The sequence below is a fragment of the Vigna umbellata genome, chromosome 1, assembly GCF_029865625.1.
Source record: "Vigna umbellata cultivar VRB3 chromosome 1, Vumbellata_1.0, whole genome shotgun sequence".
NCBI classification, from domain to species: Eukaryota; Viridiplantae; Streptophyta; class Magnoliopsida; order Fabales; family Fabaceae; genus Vigna; species Vigna umbellata.
Window position 1 is genome coordinate 62320679 of NC_142165.1, and position 23058 is coordinate 62343736.

At 34.5% G+C, this 23058-nt stretch overlaps 1 protein-coding gene and 1 pseudogene across 1 annotated transcript; both read left to right on the forward strand.

Moving 5' to 3' along the window:
- Window positions 1–1085: 1085 nt before the first annotated feature.
- LOC124847489 (protein OBERON 3) lies at window positions 1086–5179 on the forward strand. Its single transcript, XM_047324998.2, has 2 exons — window positions 1086–3060; window positions 4450–5179. The coding sequence occupies exons 1-2, from the start codon at window positions 1230–1232 to the stop codon at window positions 5037–5039; spliced, it is 2421 nt and encodes an 806-aa protein (XP_047180954.1). The 5' UTR covers window positions 1086–1229; the 3' UTR covers window positions 5040–5179.
- Window positions 5180–8397: 3218 nt separating this feature from the next.
- Window positions 8398–22506, forward strand: LOC148205996 (uncharacterized; annotated as a pseudogene).
- The last annotated feature ends 552 nt before the right edge of the window (window positions 22507–23058 follow it).

The window sequence follows — 23058 nt, forward strand, 5'->3', positions numbered from 1 at the left end:
TATAATTGAGTTTTATTAATTCTATTTTATTTTTTATGTGTTTTTTATTTTTTTATTTGTAATGTTTATTTATATTTTTGTTTGTTTTTTGATTAAACAAATGTAAATGTGAAAGCATAAAATTAAATTAAATATTGAAAATTATTCTAAATTAGTTTTTATATTTATATTTATATTACTTTAAAATTTAATTTTAATTGTATGTAAAATATAAAATAATTACGATAATAACGACATTTATAAAATATAGAGAATGGCTCTCTTTATTTGCATATTAATAATTTAAATTATGTAAAACATTTTTCATTATTTTTAATTTTTTGTTTCTATAAAATTGTGTAAACCAAAATGGATTGAACTTTTTATTGTTAGGTAAAGAAAAATTATAGGTGATGCTTTTCACTTGAAAGTATATCGATTGTAACTCAACATAGACAATTGATATTACATGCACTAAAAGTATAAAAACAACTTATTTCAAAATTATAAATGATGATTTTGTAAATAATTTTTCTACAAACATATTTTTTTATTTTAAAATGTATTTTGTAAATAATTATTCTTTTAAATTATTTTCCTAACAAATTTTTTAATTAAATATTTTTTAAAACCTTAATTATAAATCCCTTTCCTTCGTTTCTAAATAAAAGAATTCCAAAAACTAAATTCTGAATTACTATAGTTAACCGTACTATTTGAACAATTACTTTTCATTATTAATTATTAATTACAAATAAATTCATAAACATTGAAGATAAGAGTTCATTAATAGCTGAATTAAAAACATTCAGAATAAAAACATTTATGGAATCATTATGAATATATTAAATGTGTTTAAAAGAAAGTGATGCCATGACAGAAGTGGAAGAGGCAAGTGTGTTGAATTGGTAATGCATGGTGGTGAGGCCAGCCAGATAAGAGAGGTGTCTTCTACTGCAGTAAGAGGAAAAGTACAATTTTAGTAAAAAGAAAAGAAAAGTAAAAAAGTGGTCCATCTCAGAGTAATTCTCTCCACTTTCAAGGGGTAAGACTGTAATCTACCATACGCGCAAAAGCTTCGCCGTCTTTTATTAGACGCAGTGTGAACACTACAAGAAAAACATCAAATTTCTGCCGTTGCTGCCTGAGTAAAAGAAAAAAAAACTTCTGATTCTCCCTTTATTTTCTGAATTGCCCCATCATTCTCCTCTCTCTCGTAACCTTCTCTTCTCTCGTTCATTCCTCTGGCCATGATTGGAAGTAAAGATCGTGTTGCTGAATCGGAGGGTGAGAACTCTAGGAGCAAGTTTTCAAGGCACTATTTTGGGGCAAACAAGGAGTACCCAGATGAGAAAGGTGTTTTATTTCTGAGAGATTCACAGATGGGTGGTGGTGGTGGTGGTGTTGATGGGGTTCTTCGTCCAAAACCCACCGAGGTTGTTGTTGGAAGCTTGGGGTTCCAAGAGTTGACCCTCAGCTACCTTTGTGACAACCCAAAACTCAGTTTTTCTGAGAAAGAGAATCCTGGTAAAAGCTTGCTGAGTTCCTTTGAGAGAATAAGCCACAAAGGGAAAGAGGTTGTGGTTTGTGAGAACTCAAATCAGGATGGCAAATGGGTGGAAAGAGATTTCCTCAGCTTGAGTGAGCCAAGAGAGGATTCTTCAAAGAGATCCCTTGAGGAAGTTGTTGAGAGGGAGAGTAATAAGGAGAAGAAGCAAAAACTGGAGACCCTCAATCTCTCTCTTGCTTTGCCTGATGTTTCACTTTCCCTCACTGCTTCAAACGCCTTGCAAAATGGTGATCAACTAGTTAGGAATAAACCTTCTAGGCCATCCGCTACTCACACTTCATACTCCAATGACTACACAGCAGCTTCTTTGTCTTACTCCTATTCCCACCCATTCTCTCACAACCCAAGCTGCTCACTTACCCGCAATTCAACCGATAATTTTGAGTACTCGGTGAGCAAAGATGACCAAATTTGGAACTGTGGAGAGGGGACCAATGGGTCTGTTCATAGTAGGTTCAAGCCAATAGGAGATGGCGTTGCTTTGACCAGCCATGGTGCTGGTATTAGTTCCTTTATGCAAGGTAATAGTCAGTATAAAACTACTAGTTCAGATAACCATTCTTTTTTCCCTTCGGAGTTGCCTGCCAGGCCAAGGCTTGAGGCTCAGTCAGGGGACTCAAGGGGTAGGAACTCTGATAACCTGAGAATCTTGGATGGTTTGGATGATGGGAAGGTAAGGAAGCATTCCAGGCCAGAGAGAATTATTAGGGAGATTGTTTCAGAGTCTATCACTGTCATGGCATTGACAATTCAGGAGCTTACCGATGATGTCATAGCATCAAGTAAGGAATACTTAAAGAATCTCATTGAGAAGCCTGACAAGAAAGAGGAACTGGTAAGCCTCCAAAACCGGCTTGATAGAAGATCTGACCTAACAAAGGAGAGTCTTTCAAAGTGCCACAAAGTACAGTTAGAGGTTTTAGTGGCTCTCAAGATGGGGCTTTCTAGCTTCCTTTCTAGCAAAGTTCAGTTGTCTGAGATGGTAGAGATTTTCTTGTATAAGAGATGTAGGAATGTAACCTGCATGAGTTTGCTTCCTGTTGATGATTGTGACTGCAAGATTTGCTCAGGAAATAAGGGCTTTTGTAGTTCTTGCATGTGTCCTGTATGTTTGAACTTTGATTGTGCAAATAGCACTTGTAGTTGGATAGGATGTGATGTTTGTTCTCATTGGTGCCATGCTACCTGTGGCATTCAGAGAAATCTTATCAAGCCTGGACCTAGCTTGAAGGGTCCTTCTGGGACCTCAGAGGTGCAGTTTCATTGTCTCGGATGTGGACATGCCTCGGAAATGTTTGGTTTTGTAAAAGACGTGTTTCTGTATTGTGCAAAGGATTGGGGTCTTGAAACCTTGATGAAAGAGCTTGACTGTGTAAGGAGGATCTTCAGGGCAAGTGAAGATCGCAAAGGGAAGGAATTGCATGTTAAAACTGATGACTTGCTATTAAAGCTTCAAACTAAATTGGTATCTCCTTCGGAAGCTTGCAATTACATCGTACAATTTTTCAACTGTAAGCGTCTGAACTTGAGTCTTTCGTATTCATATTTAAATTTGTTTGGATTCAGACATAAAAAAATTTGCATCTTAAATAAGTGCTAAGGGGATAATCATAGATACAACATTTAAGTGCTATAGATGCACTATGAGTGCATAATGATTTGCTAGGCCTCACTGAGGGGTAAATGATCAATCCATTCTCTCTGATGGGATTGAGTTAAAAAAACACTCGTGTTAATCTTTCAACTCTTGGTGTTGTCGTTGCATGAACACATTTTCACATGATATGAAGGGTTTGCTTGGAGTACCATTATTTATTGGAAATGAGTAAAAGAGCCGGTGGTTCTTTTTGTGATTTGGTGCGATTGTGAATAAGGGAGGATTACGTGTGTATGCTATGGTGTAGGTAAAGCATTACTGTTGATAAAATTTATTGTGCTTCTGACAGATAGAGATACATGGATTGATAAAAAATGAGATACTCAAAATTTATTCTCTCTCACAAATTACTTACCAAACATTGAACCAATTTTCCACTTGACCAAAATATAGAGATACACTCCTTACTGTTTTTCTGTTCAAGGCCGAAAAATAAAATAAAAATGAGGAAAGACATTCGCGGTTTTCTGGCAACAATAAGGTGGAAAATTCAGGGCAAGTTGGAAATGATTTTGGACGTTAAGAATGAGAATTGTGAACCATTACTTTTGTTAGTGTTTATGAAATATAAGCTAGCTTGGTTATCGGTATTTTACACTAATTCCAAATAAAGGAAAAATCTCCCAGAATCTGACTGCTGAAAATTTTTATAATGTGCAATCTCTAATAACAAAAAGCTAATCCAAGAACACTCTAAATAAAGGATTTGAATGTCATTTGTGTAAAGTGATTTAAAACTGCTGGATTTTTATCTACTTCCAAGTTTTTCTGTATCAGTCAATCAAGCTTGTTTATTTACCACATCCAATTCACTTTCACCATTCAATTTGGATATTTATGTAGCTCTCTAGTGAGAGCAATATTGCAAGCATTTGATCAGCAAATCCATGATGTATTAGTCTGATGAGCTTAATATTACATTTGATGAAGTTCAATAAGTTTTATTTTATCAAAGATTGAATAAATAAAGTAGGAGGATGTTATTTTTAACACTGAACTTCCTAGACTCCAATCTGTTATTGTCTTTTGATGCTCAATTTGCATGAAATGAATAATGAATCATGCGCTACATACATACCTAAAACGCCATACATGCTTAGTTTTAAGCATTTTGCATCTTATCAGTCCCTTTTCCTTATTTAGCTTAGTTATCGGCGATCTTGTGCTTTTTGATGAAGGCGTGTTTGCTGTAATTAAATTACTACAATAATATCTAATCTGAGATGATTCTTCTGATAAACAGACGCAGACAGCATGTCAGATTTTCCTGCTTCTGGTGGTATTTCTTCAAAGGATTTGGCAGCCTCTCAAACTAACCTTACAAAGGGTATACCATCTCTTTCAAAACCTAACCCTCTATTACCAAATTATGGTTATGAGATGGGCTATTCTAGGTCACATCCTGATGCCATGTCAAGTGAAGTACTTCAGAAAGACCTCAAAGCTTCCATGTTGAGTGAACTGAAAAATGAGGCTGATTTCCATTTGGGGGCTTTATTAAGAAAAGGTGGACTTGAAAGTTTGGGGAGCATTGTGAGGATAAAGGAGGCAGAAGCCAGAATGTTCCAAACCAAGGCAGATGAAGCAAGAAGAGAGGCAGAAGGGTTCCAGAGGATGATCAGGACGAAGACTGCCCAGATGGAAGAAGAATATGCTGAAAAGCTTTCCAAACTCTGCTTGCACAAGACTGAGGAAACACAGAGGAAGAAAATGGATGAACTCAAAGTCTTGGAAAATTCCTATTTTGATTACTATAAAATGAAAAAGAGAATGCAAGAAGAGATTGATGGTTTGTTGCGGAGAATGGAGGCAACAAAGCAGCAATGGGTTTAGTTTATACCCTTTTTGTTGTTTTTTCTTGCTCAGAATTCTGCTCAAATGTGTGTAATTTATTGATATTCTCTGTCTTGGTATTCTGGTTGTTCCCAGAATCAATGGCTTTCAATTGATAAATTCAAGTTTTTGGTGTTTAATCTTTCTTTCTATTTCCTTCATTAATGGAGAAAGCACAAATGTCAATCTAGCACAAGTTATGTGTGAAAAGCTTTGCCTTTGTGAGACAAGTTTATATGTGACTAGTGAGACTAAAAGTTGTAAATTTTGTACTAATCACATACCATTGTTGGACACAGATTTACATCATTCTCCATTTTAACATTGCAATTTAAGAAATTGATTTGTCCTAAATGTAACACTTGTTTGAGAAAAAATAGAACTTTGGTTTTATCAAGCTTTGGGAAAAAAAAAAGTAAAAAATAATAATATTAAATAAATGTAAGAAAAAATTGTATGTCAAGTACGATTTTTGAGTTAAAAAGAAATAATATAAAAAAATCATTGATAGAAAGTTGTGAAGAGTGTTATTATAGAAAGATCCTCCACCAAGGAGGAGAGAGAAAATGTGGAGATGATTAGTTTTGTTAATATGGGTGGATGGAGCATAAAGGAGAGGAAAATGCTAAAAAGCACTTGGCTAGGCTATATAATGTTTTTATTTTATCACCGTTCATTGCGGTTTCTTCCACCAAAATATTCATCTGCTTATGTTTTATGTTGTTTTGCAGCTCTCAGCATTGGAACTACTTAATGAATGGGAATCAGAATACATTCACTAAAGTCACATCCAATCCAACCATTCTCATTTCCTTTTTTTCTTATCACTTTATTTTATTTATGACCTCCAATTTCTATCTTATTATAAGACAGAATAGAATTTATATCATGCTTCATAAATTTAATCATTATACTCTTTGATACCATCTCAAATTGAAATAACAACTCACAAGTTAGATCCTTTTATTTCCAAGTGGAACTAGTTTTTTATTTTTATTTTTTGACAAAGTGGAACAAGTTAGTCAATGGGATGCTTAATTATATTTAGTTAAGATTCGACTATTATATGTATATAATATGATTTTTATTGTAGGTATAAAATGTTGTTAAGGAAGATTATTCGTATTTGATAAAAATTTAATTTGAAAGGTGTTTGATAAAATATTCGTCTTAAGTTTTTAAGACTTATAATTGAACATTTAAGACAGTTTGTTCCCGGACATCAATTAGATTATAAAGGTGCGAATGTTTATATTCAAGATAAACATATACGCATGTAAGTGAATTAAAGAATGGCATCAATACAGAGGAAACGGTGATAGAAAATGATAATAGAAATAGAATTATAAGATAATTGAAGAACAAGAAAAAAACTTCATTACATGATAATTTCTATGTAGAATTGTCATTTGTATCCAAAATTATTTGCAAAAGGTGATTATGGTTATTCATAAGCTTTTCCTAACAAACAAATTTGTTAACCTTAATTTAATCTAATTTCAACTCTAATAAGACTTCTAAAACATAGTAAGGTTAGGTTGAAAATTAAAAGCCAAAAATGGTGAAAATTCAAAATTCAAAAAGAAATTTAATGAGATCTATAGAAGTTGGTGAAAATACTTGCACATGATTTTATGCATCTTTTAAACATGTTTTGGCCGAAAGTTGACCCTCTTTATTGGAGTTGAATTTGGGTCTGGCATGATGTTTTCTTCTTCCTTTATTCTTGCACTGTATCGAAATTTTCCCGACACTATTATTTCTGATTTAATTTTTGAGAACATATTAAAATAAATCTGGAAAATTTTTTGGAAAGATAATCACCGTCACTCCAGTTACGGAAATAATTTTCCGAAAGCTTTTAATCGGGTGGATAGGATGCAGGAAACAATAACCCTATTAGAATTGGCCATCCCTTCTATGACTTCTGACTTGGCTTGGATAACCCCAACTAAGGCTAGCTTATACCAACAATTACAAGAATTTAAATCCTACAATTTATTAAACAAATTACATATAAGAGAAAATACAACCTAAATGCTAAAAATTGCAATCAAAGTGTTTTAGTACGTAGGATTGATCAATGTTCTACTAAGGGTAGATTGTATAATGTTTTTTACTCTAAGCTATTTTTTTGTTTATTATCGATCAATGGATATTTTTCGAAAGTTCTCTATGTTAAAATTAGTCCAATCCAAAAGCTAAGGTAATAAATGAATAATTAATGTTTACGTTATTGTTTTATTTTGAAATTCTATTTATAATTTTTGTAATAAGTAATTTATTATAGTTGGCATAATTAAAATTAAAATTTCACTAATTTTAATTAGGAGTTTAATCAAAATAATTTTCTACTTTAATGAGCTATTCTACCTTGATTATTCGTTTTTTTAAAATGTCATCTCAACTGCTGAATTAATATGGAAAAAATACTATCTTTAACTGTGTGACAGGTTGAGTATTTGTCCGTCTGATGGAACATACCCCAACTCCAAATATCATTGAACAGTTGCAAATAATTTATATTTTGACTGCTATGATGTTGTCTTCACTATTCATTGTTCGTATTGGGTTATAATCCTTGAAAACAACAGTTATGATGTTTTTGAGCTTGTGTCAATCTGGAAAACAAAATTATTATAATGATGTTAATTTAAAAATTCAGATACTTAATTGGTGTTTAGAAGATAATGGAGACGCTAAATTATAAATACATATATGAAAGAACTGATTTAGTTTATATTTCAATGTAATTTATCTTTTTACAAAGTTAATTTGATCTCCTAATACTATAATTAAGGCTGAGAGTTTTATATGAAGTACAAAGCATATCAAACTTAATACACTTATGTTTAATTGGTGACTAAAATATTAAATTTGATTACATCATTTCACCAGTAAAAGAAACAAGGGTTAAATATGTTTTTAGTTCCTAAACTATCAAGCGAATTTGTTTTTAGTCCTTGTTCCAAAGTAAGGTACATTTTAGTCCTCCTCCTTAAGGAAAACTTAATTTTTGGTCTTCCAAAACTAACACTCTTAAAAACCAGCTGATGTGGCTAATGGTGGTGTGACACGTCGTTTTTTTTTTTCTGACAACAGTTAATCTTTCTCAACTCTTCTCCCTCCCTCTCCCTCCGACTCTGCCATAGCCACCTCCGGCGCCACCTCGAATATCTTCGGCGCCACCATCAATCGTGAAACTCCCATGTGCAACCACCCTCCACCACGCTCACCACCATAGCCAACGCATCTCCACTGTCCAGAAAACCCCCAAATCGCATATCAGTTCATTTTCCTTCACCATCATAGAGACCAAAATCAGAAAACTAAAACCACCCAAACCTTCATCAGCACAATGCCCCCCACCCACCCACCGTCTCATCAGCCCAACATCGCTTCCACCCGCTGCCCCTTCTCGCGCCGCTTCCTCTTCTTCCTCACCATGTCCCTCACCGCAACACCTTCCAAAATGACCACCATAGCCACTGCCCTCAACACCTTACCCCCGAGCCCCCACAACTTTGCGTCTCCCCAATCCTTCTTCGATTGCTCAAACCCCGCCTCCCTTCCGAGTCCTTCGCCTCATTGGGCGTCAAGCCCGGCACCAAAAACGTGCACAACCTCTGGCTCAAACTCTCTCAGGGAGAAACCTCCCTCACCGATTCCAGTCCTCCGATTTGGACAGTCCTCGTCTGTGTCACCGCCAAACACGGCAAGGTCCTCATCGAGTCGCACCAGGAGTTGTTCGATGGCAACATCCGGAAGCGCGATAGGCCCTTATCGAAGAAGATGAAGCCCAACGAGGACCCCGAGTCCGCCGTCGTCAGAGGCATTTTCGAAGAGCTTGGCTCTGCAATTGTTGGTGCAGGACCCAATCCCGAAATCGTTGACATTGTCACCATTGATCCCAATTCGTACGAGGTGTGGGTCGAAGAGTGTGATTCGGGTTCGTACCTGGGTTTTCCCGGTTGGGTGTTTTCCTGTTTCCTTCTTGAATGCCAATTACTTCATTTTGTTCAAATGAATTCAGAAATAGGAGTGGTAATCAGATCATGGGTTGAATGAGTTGTTGTTAAGCTGTAGCTAATGAATTCAGCTTGTGTTGGTATTTGTGATGCGGAAGGGAGGGGAGGGTCGTCGGTGGCTTAGGAGGTGGTGGGAACATCCATGGTGGGGGAATGGGGTTGGGTTGGTGGAACGGGAGAAAATCTTAGGAACATTGATGTCAGAAAAAAAAAACGACATGTCACACCACCGTTAGCCACATCAGCTGGTTTTTAATGATGTTAATTTTGGAGGACCAAAAATTAAGTTTTCCTTAAGAAAGAGGACTAAAATGTAACTTACTTTGAAAGAAGGACTAAAAACAAATTTGTTTGATAGTTTAGGGACTGAAAACAAGAAACAACTTACTATAAAGGTTTGTTTAGATTTGAACCCATTGGGAATTGTAGTATGAATGAAATGGTAGGCCCAGTGTAGAACATTACAAAATAACGTTTCTTTTTTTGATATATAACGCAAATGGGAAACAACGAAAGCTGTCGCTTCCTGCATTCCCACAATTCCTAACAGCACTCCCATACTAACAAAAGAATACTGAAACATTTTCCTTCACTCACTGCTGTGGTTACCGCTCGGCTGCACAAGAAGAAAAGAAGAAAAGCGTTGTACAAAAAGAGAAAATAGAGAAAATGCAGAATAAAGTTCGTTCTGAAATTTTTTTTCAAAATGCATTGTATGTATTTCAAAAAACTTATTTTAATTGGTATTATATATGTTTTAAAAAATATTATTCCAAAAATTTTATTCTAAAGATTTTAGAAAACTTATTCCAGAAAATTTCCAGAACATGTAATTTGAAAATAAAATAGTTGTTTAAAAATATCTGGGGATGCAGAAAGGAATAATTTGGCTGCAGAAAGTAAAAGCCATAACAGAATTAAATGGGCCCATTATCACCTATATACAAGGCTACGAAACTGCGAAGGTATTCAAAGAAATTGCCTTATTATCATTAGCTGCTGCTCTAGTGGAGAAAGTAGCACTATTTCTACGGTTCAACTCCACAGAAAATGGAAATTAGAACATTTTTATTTGCATATACCTTAAAAACACAGTCATAACTTATGAATTAGAATTTGAACGGATCTTAATCTTAGTTATCCAGACTTTAGTTATTTAATATTATTATTTTTAAATTATTTTCTATTATTAATTTTAGTATAAATTAATTTAAAATTAATAATAATAACTAGTTAAAATTCAATATCAATATTAGAGATTAATTCAAATTAATTTTCATAAACTAATTATAACTTTTTTATTTAATAATAGAGACTATTTAAATTTTAATAATTTTTAGTATATAAAATGATATCGTAGTTAACATAATAAGTAATTATTTTCTTATTTTTGTAATATTGTGCTGATTTTTTTTAAGATAGTATGAATGAATATATTGATAGTTTCTATATTATTTTGGATGCAAAATTTTTTACATGCTGAAATTATGAGAGTACTATCGAGTATTTTCAAGAGGTTGCTTTTAGACATATATGATTGAAAAGTGATTATACAGAGTTGTATACTTTATTATGTTTTTCAAATTGCTCATTGCTCTTTTAGAGGAATATGAAAAAAATATTTTATATTATATAAAGAATAGAGAGTAAGTATCATGATATATTTAGGAAAGGAAATCATTACAGAAACTATAATATTTTATTAATAATAGAGATTATTTTAAATATTAAAATTTTTTAATGTATCTAACATACTCAACCTAATAACTAATTATTTAGGGTGTGTTCACTTGGAGGGTATTTACTGTTTACTAATATTGGAAAGCGATGAAAAGCAATGTATTGGGTGTTCACTTAACTGTATTTGTGCGGAAGGAACGTGACTGATTTGCGGGATGGAGTTCTTTTTGGTCACCCGCCCGGCTGAGAAGATTTGGTCAATTACTCATGTGCCCCTGACATTTTAAATTTTTCCATAACCACTGTTGCATGATTCAAAATTTCCATAAAAAAGTGTACACATTTATTCTTTAAATAATCTAAAATATTCAACAAAATAAAATAAAACAGAAAATTCTAACACGATTATATTAATAAAAAATTAATTTCAATCAAGTATAATTTAATTATATTTTTTAAATTATTTTTAATAATTATTCCAAATTTTTAACTTTTAATAAACATTTTTACAATTAAATATAACATTAACAAATATAATTTTATATTACTTTAATACCTAGGGACATTTTGGTAATCTTCAATTTCTACCAATTAAACTAATTTTTTAAAATCGTCACATCAATCAAATCCTACACTAATTCTCACAAACTTCAACCCAAAATTCACTCTCAATTACCTTTAAATCCACTCAAATAAACACACAAAAAAATCACCCTCAAATCCCCTCAAATCCACTCAATCACTCTCCCCCAATCACTCTCCCCCAATTACCTCCAACTAAACACACCCTTAATGTTTTTCTGCATTGTTACTAACTTTTTACCTAATAACTAATTATTTAATGTTTTTCTGCATTGTTACTAACTTTTTTAGAAGTAGTAAGAGTGAATATATTGAGTTTCTATAGTTTTTTTTATGCAAAATTTTTTACATGTTGAAATTATGGAAATCATTTTTACTATTGAACATTCTCTAGAAGTTGGGTTTATAAGTGTTTCATTGGAAATTGATTATGTACTGTTATAAACGTTTTGTTATGTTTCTCAAATTATTCTTTACTCTCTTAGAAGGAGATGGAGAAAATGTTTGGAAATATATAAAATATGAAATTTAAGTTTGGTTTCTTTAATGTTAAAAGATAAAACTTATTATAATGGTATGATGTTATGACATATAGGATTTTTTATTTATTTATAAATGCTTTTGATTTAGAAAATAAAATTCATTATAAATCATTCATGGACATAAAAACAATGCACCAACACTTAATAAATACCAAAAGAAAGTAAAAATGATAGGTTTATGGGTTATATGATGTGATAAGAAGAAAAAGACACAAAGAAAAAATAAGTGTAGATAAAAGAAGTTGTGTGTGTATATTATTTGCAAGTATAAACTTTATTTCTCTTTAGTTCTTTTGAAGGAAGTTTGATTTATTTAGTGTGCATGGTTTGGTTTTGATGTGATCATATAGAGGAGGATGAAGAGATTAAAAAAGTGATAAAAAACTTAAAAAGACATAGTATAGATTTTATGGCTTGTATTTTGGTCTTTAATATCATAGCATTTGGTTGTAAATAAGGTTATATATTATTCTTTTATTTAAGGTGCAAGCAATGTGAGACTTCACATAGTTTGGACTTAAAAGAAAGAAGAATAAATATAAAGAGTGTTTTGCATTCAATTACCTTACTTCTTTGAGATAGAATTTTGTCTCTAAATCTAAATTTGGGTCTTATCTTGTGAAGAACAAGTGGTGATCCTCCTGGACATTTTATCTTGGATCATTTCAAGTGGCATGTCTTCCAATAAGTTTTATCTATTTTCTCTCTTTCATTTTTAGTCTTCAAATTCCATTTTGTAATTGTTCTTGTTTAATTTTTAGTTGTATTTCTACCTAGAATGTTGTTTCATATGAGGTTTGGTAATTATATTTTTTATTAATATTTTTTGATAATATTTTTTATGTGATAATCACTACTAGAAAAGCGCGATTTACAGACGACATATTACCGAAGGCTTTGAAGCCCTCGGTATTGAGATGATTATCGAAGGTTTTTAAGTCGTCGGTAACGTTCTCGCTGATTTAAGTCCCAAATTGGGGTTTTCGTTCTCCATTTTCATTTTCTTCACGCTTCGTTGCTTTCGTCTATCTCTTCCCTTTCTTCACACACTTCCCTCCCTTTCTTCACGCTCCCTCACTTTCTCGGTTAGTCAATGGTGGTGGTCCTTCACGGTGGTCACTGGTTCGTTGATCACGGTTCCTTCACGGTGCGTGGTGGTTTAGGGAGTCTTGGGCTAGGGTTCGTCGTGGGTTGGTTGCTGCGTTAAGGGCTGGTGGTGTCGAGGTTGAGGGACTTTGTTGGAGGGGCCGTTGTGGGCTTCTGTCGTTGTCGTGCTCGTGAAGGGCTATCTTGGTTGAGGTAAGTTCCACAGAATTTCATTCACATTCTCATGTTCATATTGTTGAAGCCTAGACAGTGTTGCTGCCTTCATCTACTTTTCATTCACTTGTTAGTATTTTTTTTATTTTGATTTTGAATTTTGTTTCATCTATTGATTGCAATATCTTGGATTTATGGTAAGCAAAGATGGTTTTCTTCACATTCTTTAGCCTTATTATTTTTAATTTTTCGTCCTCTATTTAGCTTATAGTGTATCATATTTTCATTGTATTGAAAACATAGCTGCAGAGACAATAAATAGATACAGCCAAACACTAACCGAAAAAAGAAAATAGACACTTACGCTAACAGAAAAGAGAAAACAGAAATCAGTGCACTGCACCACTAATACAACAGAGGAAAGCACAACTGTCCCATAAAGCAAAACAGAATTAATTCAGGTCCCCTCTAGGTGACGTGTGTCTGTGTTATTTAATATTTGAGGTAAGAGTGAGAAATAAGATGTATCAAACACATACCTCCCCGCAGTAATACTTAAAAATTGTCATCTGTAAAGCCAAATATAGGGAAAGAAAGCAAGGGTACAATGGGGGCAAAATGGACCTTATAATATAGAAATCTTTTTAGTTGTTGTGGCTCTAAGAATTGAGAAGAGACATGAGTATGAGAAAGAGTAGGAAACATAAACGAAGCATGAACTGAACAATATGTAAAACACGCTACCTGAAGATTTAACTGTGCATGGATATCACTCAGCAATTTATAATTTCCACTTTGGCAAATGGGGATTTTTGAAGTAAGTATTCAACTATCCTGCCAACTCCCTCATCAAATATGTTTGTTGAAGATTTCAGTTTGAATTTCAATGACATTCAATTGAACAAAACAAGGAATTTGAGTTATCATTGAACCAGAAGTTGAGAGACCCTGCACAATGAGAGTTGATTGGAGACACACTTTGAAAGATAATTTGAAAAGCAAGATTGACTAATAAATAGCAATTTGGAACATGGAACATATTATGGGCAACATCAAAAGTAAAATACAAAGGAAAAACAAAATAAAGTAACTTACATGTAGAATCTTAAGGGTACTTGAAGAGAGTATCATTATCTTTACATAATTACACTTGCAGCAAACTTATAAGGGCTTAATAAGTCCTTTCAAAATGAGTATGAAAATAGGCTTCACAGTCAATGCTTACTTGTTCAAGAAAACAAAGTTTGCATGCAGAGAGTTAGTGCAGAGGATCATGCATCACAATAAGATATCTAAGGTTTGGAGTAGAAAGCACAAATTTGTAAGGTTCTTCTTGAATGGTACTACCAATGGTCAAACTAGAAAGGTTGGAACATAAATAGATTAAAAAGATGAAACATAAATCCAAAATCATTAAAAAGATAGTTGAAAGAGATTATGCATTTGAAGAGCTTAAAGAATGGGACTCACTTGTGAGGGTTCGTGTTTTTGGTTGATCTCCCTTCTCTTTTAACTTAATACAAAATTATAAGATGGCCTCGGAAGCTAATATGCTCTACATGGCTGGTTAGGTTCTACACACTGCCTATGACAAATGCTCTGGGAACTGTTGCAGCAAGCTCATGGGGAGCTTTCCACATTAATTTTGCAGAGTTATGTGACAGGGAGCTTTCCCTCATTGCTTTTGAGTGAATCAATCATGCCTGGCAGTAGCTGTATGCTGAGTTAATTTAATTATGCATTTGTTGATTCAATTAGTTTGTTGTAGCACTCTCTGAAATCAAATTTTGCAAAATTAAAGTGTTTGTGAAACCTGTACTGCATTGTTTTCTGAGTTTACACTGAGTTTTGAGTTTAGAATTGTAGTTGACGTGTCAAAATGTTATGCTGCATTACATGACGAATATTGGATGATTGAAGGTCTAGTTTATGTTATGTATGCCCTTATAAAGTTATAAAGCCATGATGTTCACTAGGCATATGAAAAGGACTAAATAGAAATGTTAGAAATGTTTAGTATATGAACCTAGAAACCAACCTAAAACTTAGTCAAAGCAGGACAGCCACTAACTAATCCTAGAATTAGCAAATGATTTAACATGGCAACAAGTGATTTCACGTCACAGACAATTTCAAGCAGTCACATTATAGTCAATATCATTTTGTTATAATAAGACAACTCATTTTGTTTGTTTGGGTTGTTGATGTAGATTTGGACATGACTGGAAAAAGATTGAAGCATTTCTTGGATCAAAGTTAATTTTTCAAGTAATTTTAAATGTAAAATATGCAAATTAGTCATTATACTAAGCAAATTTTGACATGAAGATTCAGTCATAACCAGTTTTTGCATTTTTCCTTGATTCTATTTTTTCTTTGACTTTGAAATGTATTCTAGCACATTTTTTTAGGTTCCTTTTGAGTCCCTACGTGTTTCATAACTATTATTTGTTGCTTGTATCAGTTTTTGTCATTCTAAGTGCCAATTTCTTTATTTGAAAATTGGTGTTGCCCTGACTATTTATTGGTGTAGTGTTAAGATTTGGATTGGTGTTTATATTGTTGGTTTGTGCATATGTTAAGATCTGTGGTGCAGTTTCTAACTTAGAGACCTTATTCATTTGACGTAGCATCTTTGTTAGAAATTGTGTTGTAACTGCATTGTATCAGAAAATGCAGTAGAGAGATACAAGTCACTCCAAATTGATGTCACATGTCATAAAGTTCAGATAATAGGAGTTGAGTACCACCAGATTTAACTAATGTAACTAGTTAAATGATCAAAAACAAAATTCAAGTATATGAGTGTTATATCTATGGAACTTATTTTTAACATACTATTTGCTCTTATACACTAGTTCTTTCCTAGGTTGTATTAAGTATCATTAGATGAAACATCAACAAACCAAAGGCGCATCTACTAAATTGATGCTGAGGAAACATGAAAAAACTACTGAAGTCCTTCAAATATACAATGATTCCTAAACAATTTTATTGATGTAATGAAAGAAAAGTGACGTATCAAAGGAGATAATATGGTGAGAGGGAACATAGGAGAAGAGTGAAGGAAGAAAATGGTTGGAACTTTGTGCTGCAGAAAACTAACAGGATAGTTTCTTAATAGGCTGTGTTTTGAATCATTGAAACATGATTGGTTTGATTTGAATTAGAATCATGTGTAATTTGTTTCTATCCAGATTTATTGTTTCTAAAGCATGAGACAAGTTTCTTTGATGTTTTAAAGGTTTTGTGAACATAATTTAAGCACCACATGAACTAGATTTTGTCAACAGAGTTGTTATTAAATGAAAACTCTTTTCACTTCATAAAATCAATTCAATTCAGCCCTGACTCAGTTATGTATGAAACTGGACCCTATAACCTCTTCTAAAAGACTTAAACCTACCAAAACTGGTTCAAACTGTCATGTAGACATAGTGAAGGCAACACGTGACTGTAAACAAGATATAACAACAACCCAGCCTTTTAACATTTAAGTATAGCCAATTTCAATACACAAAATCATGATTAAGAAGGTAATATACCCAGTATTCTTAGACAAAGCAAATCTATAACATCCAACTAATTTGTCACTCCTAACCTACTTCTATTTTCTTCATGAAGGTGTTCATTTCTTTTTTTCTTATTCATGCAATTTTCTGATAGATCAAGAATCTGTCTGTCAAGGTTTAATGTGGTCAATTTGGATTCTTCTTCATCCATCTTCAGCTTGTCAATATATTTTCAAAACTCTTCATTTAATGTCTCTGCAGCCCTCAACCTTTTTATCATTTCTAGAAGCTCTTTGCACCTTTTATCTGCTGCAGCTCTTTATCCATCCTCTCAATAGACTCATTCAGATAAACGTTCTTGATGTTTTTGATGAATATTTTTAGGCTAAAGATAATATGACCACTCCTTTTGCTACAATACCAAATTTGGTTTGTCAAGACATAATTAAATAACTATTGTGATTGTGATTGTGTATATTTATTGTGTATTAGACTGTTTGAACTAAGCTTACTTTAAAATGATGGGATGACTTATTTTTAAATACTTTTTTTTATGTTGAAACTGAATAAGACATAGGTGGAGTCTTGTAGGCTAAGAATATGTAGTGTTGATGTCAAATCCTATGGTAGTACCTACAATTAATAATACTCAGCATGACCTTGTTGCATGCCTATGACAATAGTCAATGTGTAAGTACTCTATAAAAGAGGACTTCACTGCAGTAATAATACTCAACATGACCCTTGTTGCATGCCTATGACAATAGTCAATGTGTAAGTACTCTATAAAAGAGGACTTCACTATAGTAATAATACTCAGCATGACCCTTGTTGCATGCCTATGACAATAGTTAATGTGTAAGTACTCTATAAAAGAGGACTTCACTACAATAATAATACTCAGCATGACCCTTGTTGCATGCCTATGACAATAGTCAATGTGTAAGTACTCTATAAAAGAGGACTTCACTACAGTAATAATACTCAACATGACCCTTGTTGCATGCCTATGACAATAGTCAATGTGTAAGTACTTTATAAAAGAGGATTTCACTATAGTAATAATACTCAGCATGAACCTTGTTGCATGCCTATGACAATAGTCAATGTGTAAGTACTCTATAAAAGAGGACTTCACTACAGTAATAATACTCAGCATGACCCTTGTTGCATGCCTATGACAATAGTTAATGTGTAAGTACTCTATAAAAGAGGACTTCACTACAGTAATAATACTCAGCATGACCCTTGTTGCATGCCTATGACAGTAGTATTCAAATTTCCTTCCATATTCGACTTAAGTAGTAATAGGTTTATTACTTATGTCACATGGAGTGTTGTTGTTTTGGCTAAGTTTTTGTTTGTTTGGCTTGTCATAGAACATGGCCCATTTTCCTAACCATCGTGGATGGATGTACGATCGTTGTTATAGTGGAAGGAGAGGTTTGAAGGAATCTTTTGTCATCGGAGTTAAAGAGTTTGTGGAGACGGCCCGATGATATCAATATTATGCTCTTGATGGAGGGATTCGATGTCCATGCATCAAGTGCGAATGTACAAGGATTTTGAAAGATGAAGTCGTCAAACTTCACCTTTACCAAAAAGGGTTCATGCCTAATTACACGGTTTGGACATTTCATGGTGAACAAATTCCTTCGACCTCCACTACAGCTAAAAAGCGGCTTACATCAGGTTCAAATACTATTGTAGTACCTACAATTAATAATACTCAGCATGACCTTGTTGCATGCCTATGACAATAGTCAATGTGTAAGTACTCTATAAAAGATGGTCAACAATGCTCTTCGTCGCCATGTTGAACAAGTAGCAAACGATAGTCATGATGAAGAGTCTCCAAATGAAACCACTCAGAGGTTTTACAATTTACTGACAGAGGCAAATCTACCTGTATTTGAAGGTTCATCTGAGTCAAAATTGTCAGTGTGCATTAGACTCATGGCTGACAAATCTAATTGGAACGTTCCCATTCAAGCAGCGGACTTCTATACAAAATTGATGTTAGATTTGACACCACCAAACAATTTTATGCCGAAGAATTATTACCAAGCCAAAAAAGGTGTTTCAAAGTTGGGATTGGAAGTCAAGAAGATTGATTGTTGTGTTAGTGGATGTATGTTATTCTATGACAATGACAGTGGCCAAAATGATGCATTGTTGGTTAAATGCAAGTTTTGTGGCTCACCTTGATATTATATGATGCATGCTGAACGGAGGCAAAAAAAACCAATTCCCTTAAAGTCCATGTTCTACTTTTCTATAATTCAAAGATTACAAAGAATGTTTACTTCAATGCAAACATCAGAACACATGACATGACATGATGGTAACAAAACTGAAGGATTTTTGCGTCATCCTTTTGATGGTGAAGCTTGAAAGCACTTCAATCATAAACATCCATCCTTTGCTAGTGAACCGCGTAACGTTAGACTTGGTCTATGCTCTGATGGGTTTACCCCGTACATTCAGGTGTCTGCATCACCATATTCATGTTGGCCCGTGATAGTTATCCCATACAATCTACCACCTGAGATGTGTATGACAAAGCCTTACATGTTCTTATCGTGTATAATACCAGGTCCATCTAACCCCAAATCATCGATTGATGTTTATTTGGAGCCTTTGATTGATGATTTGAAGAAGCTTTGAAATGGTGTTTGGACGTATGATGTTTCAAGGAAGCAAAATTTCCTTATGAGGGCAGCCTTGATGTGGACTATTAATGACTTCCTAGCGTATGGCATGTTATCTGGTTGGAGCACGCATGGTCGATTAGCTTGTCCACATTGCATGGAACATACAAAGTCATTCCAATTAAGTTATGGTCGGAAAAGTAGTTGGTTTGACTGCCATCGACGGTTCTTGCCCATTGATCACCCCTTTAGAAGAAACAAAAAGGCATTTCGCAAAGGGCAAGTTGAAACGGATATGCCCCCACCGAAGTTGACTGGATCACACGTTTGGAGAAGAGTGAAAGACTATCCAAAAGTCACTGAATCTGGTCAGAATAAGATAGAAGGGTTTGGAGAATGGCATAATTGGACTAAAAGAAGCATATTCTGGGACCTTCCCTATTGGAAAGACAACTTGCTAAGACACAACCTCGATGTCATGCACACAGAAAAAAAATTCTTTGACAATGTCTTCAACACAGTTATGAATGTTATTGGTAAGACAAAAGATAATGACAAAGCAAGAAAAGATTTACCTTTGTATTGTGGACGAAAAGACTTAGAGTTGAAGGCGCAAGGTAACGGTCGATTATTTAAACCAAAAGCAAATTACACCATGTCAAAAGACGAGGAAAGAATAGTGTGTGGATGAATCAAGGAGCTTAGAATGCCAAATGGATATGCTTCTAACTTGTCCAGATGTGCCAATGTTCAGAACGGTACTATTCAAGGGTTAAAGAGTCATGATTGTCATGTATTCATCGAGACTTTCATCCCTCTTGCGTTCAGTTGTTTGCCAATGGACGTGTTAAATCCACTGATAGAAATCAATAACTTCTTTAAAGATTTGTGCTGAACGACACTAAAGAAAAATTCCCTTAGAAAGATGGAAGAAAATATCTCAATTATTCTCTACAAATTAGAAAGAATATTCCCTCTTGCATTCTTTGATTCAATGGAGCATATTCCGATTCATCTTGCATATGAAGCTTGGCTTGGCGGACCTGTGCAATACAGGTGGATGTATCCATTTGAAAGGTTTATGGGAGAATCCAAACGTTCTGTCAAAAATAAAGCTAGAGTAAAAGGCTCAATTTGTGCAGCTTACTTGCACAAAGAGACAACGTATTTTTGTTCACATTATTTCAAAAAATTCATGTTGTTCCCCACTCATGTCAGAAATGAAATGCAATGGCAAGTTCAACCACGTCAAGGTGCATTATCAGTTTTCCGACAATCAGGCCATCACGTAGGGAAAGAATTCACTCATTGGTTAACTGATGTTGAATTCAACTCTGCTCATGTCCATGTCTTAATCAATTACAGTGAAGTTAAGCCATACCTTGAGTATGTCATCATCCATCTCTTATCTTTGCAATGGTACAATTGTTATACACTAATACATATCATTTGTACCAGCTCATTTCTTGTGGTTGAGCAAGTCGCAGAAGGAAATGCTTTTGTTAGAATACACTCAGAGTTTCCCCATTGGTTCAGAAACCAAGTCCTTACTTATTCCTATGTTTAGAGCAAGGTTAATTTGACTCTTGCTTTTAAATTTTTTTATTATCTTTGTAGGTTTTTAATCAGGCATTAACTCCCACGGTTCAAGAGTTAAGACATCTATCCAATTGGCCAATGAGAAGTGTGAAAGAATGGCACACTTACTTCACCAATGGTTACAAATTCCATACACATGAGTGGTCTAAAGGAAAGAAAACAACAAATTGTGGTGTGTACGTCAAGGGCCTTAGAGAAGGTTCCTATGATGATTTCTACGACATCATTCATAAAATATATGAGCTAGAGTACAACACCACTACTTCTCCAAACAGAGTAGTACTTTTTATTGTGAATGGTTTGATCCTTCTAGAGCTGGTACTAGAGTGGATCCACGCTTTAATATTGTCGAACTGAACCAGAGATTAAGATATGGACTGTTTAATCCTTTCATTCTACCAACTAATGTCAGACAGGTTTATTATGTGTCATATCCACCATTCCACAATATTGACAAGCGTGGTTGGGCCGTAGCAATACAAACCAAGCCTAGAGGTCGCATTGACTCAAATGAGGTTGAGGAAGATGTTGCCTACCAGCTTGACCAAATGTCACAACCACAAAAAATTATTGAAGTTGAACGTATAACCGCATTGGTCGACCCTGATGGTGATGGAGATGAATTAGAAGCAGCAATACAAGGTGATGAAGAACAAGAAGAACAACAACAAGAAGAAGAACAAGAAGAAAAAGAAGAACAAGAAGAAGAAGATGATGATGATGATGATGATGATGAAGACGAAGAAGAAGAAGAAGAAGATGATGATGATGATGATGACGATGATCTGGAAGACGAATATGAAGATGAAGATCATGATGACGACGATTGAATGTTGGACATCTATTGTAGCAAATTGAACTATCATTTCAATAGAGTTATCTAAAATACCATCTTTTAAGACTGTGTATGCAATTATTTTACATTCACTTTAATTTGTATACACCATTCCTTATTCATTTCTATTGTTTGCTTTATTTGTAACCATTTCAATGCAGTAATGACAGGACAAGGTTCAGAACGTCCTGATAAAGGAAAGGGGGTAGCAAGGCCTAAAAAGAGGCAATGTTAGGCACCAAAGTATGTACTTAGGGTGCCTGCTCAACTACCTACCACTGTTGCCCCCAGTCCATCATCTGTGGGGCCTCCTCCTACCCCTACAATACAGCCTCCTACCCCTGCAGTAGACCCTACTCCTACCTCTGCAATACACCCTTATCCTACCCTTACAACACACCCTTCTCCTATCCCTACAACAGACCCTCTTCCTCCTCTTATGATTATAACCCCCACTCCTCCCCCTATGCTTATTACCCCCACTCCTCCCCCTGACCCTACTTCTATACCTTCCTCATCTTGTATACCGTCTTCTGAGACTGTCACACCATATGCTGATTCAAATTCAACTGGTGATGGTGAAGGTCTTGACCCCGCCCTCCTTGATCGACCATGGATTGAGCCGTATGGTAAAGGGTAAGATTTTAATCCCTTGCTTAACCATTATGATGTTTAAAGTTTGCATTAATTCAAATGACTTTTATTATGCAGGTTGTGCGAGCTTACTGGTTGTGCGAGCAAATTTGGAGCTCTTTACTGGCTCATTGGAATTCAGTAGAGTTTGGCAATAAGTGTGCCAAAGCCCAGAGGAACAAAGCTTCTGAAAAGGGTAGCACTCTACATACTGGTGGGTCGATCACGATTCATGAGCATGTCATTCGTATGGTAAACTTTCATTACTTTTCTGTTTCTTTCATATATAAGTTATGTATTTTCTATTTTATATGTACACTTGTAACTATAAATTATGTTACAGGCACAAGCTCTGGGACGGGCGGTCCATGTTGATGAGGTCTTTGCACAGACTCATGTTCGGAAGGGCACTAATGAATGCATTGATGAAAGATCTCGGAAGACTCATGTAAGCAAATAATACTATTACTATTAGTAGTTTTTCATTTATGTTATTCTATCATTCCCTAACATTGCTTTTAATGTTTGAACAGGAAGAATTTTCTACGAGACTTTCATAGGTTAGATCTGAACATGGGTCAGCTCCTACACCGGATGATGCGAGTAATGGAGAAGACGACATCCGTAGGGCACAATGCTGGGTCGACATGGTTGGTGGGAAGAAAAAGGGACAATTGTACGGTGCAGGACAACTTGC

Bases quoted from the DNA above. Each gene is read 5' to 3' on its own strand.
- LOC124847489 (XM_047324998.2), top strand. From the start codon at position 1,230: ATGATTGGAAGTAAAGATCGTGTTGCTGAATCGGAGGGTGAGAACTCT. The intron at 3,061-4,449 runs GTAAGCGTCTGA...TCTGATAAACAG, and splicing joins CATCGTACAATTTTTCAACT to ACGCAGACAGCATGTCAGAT.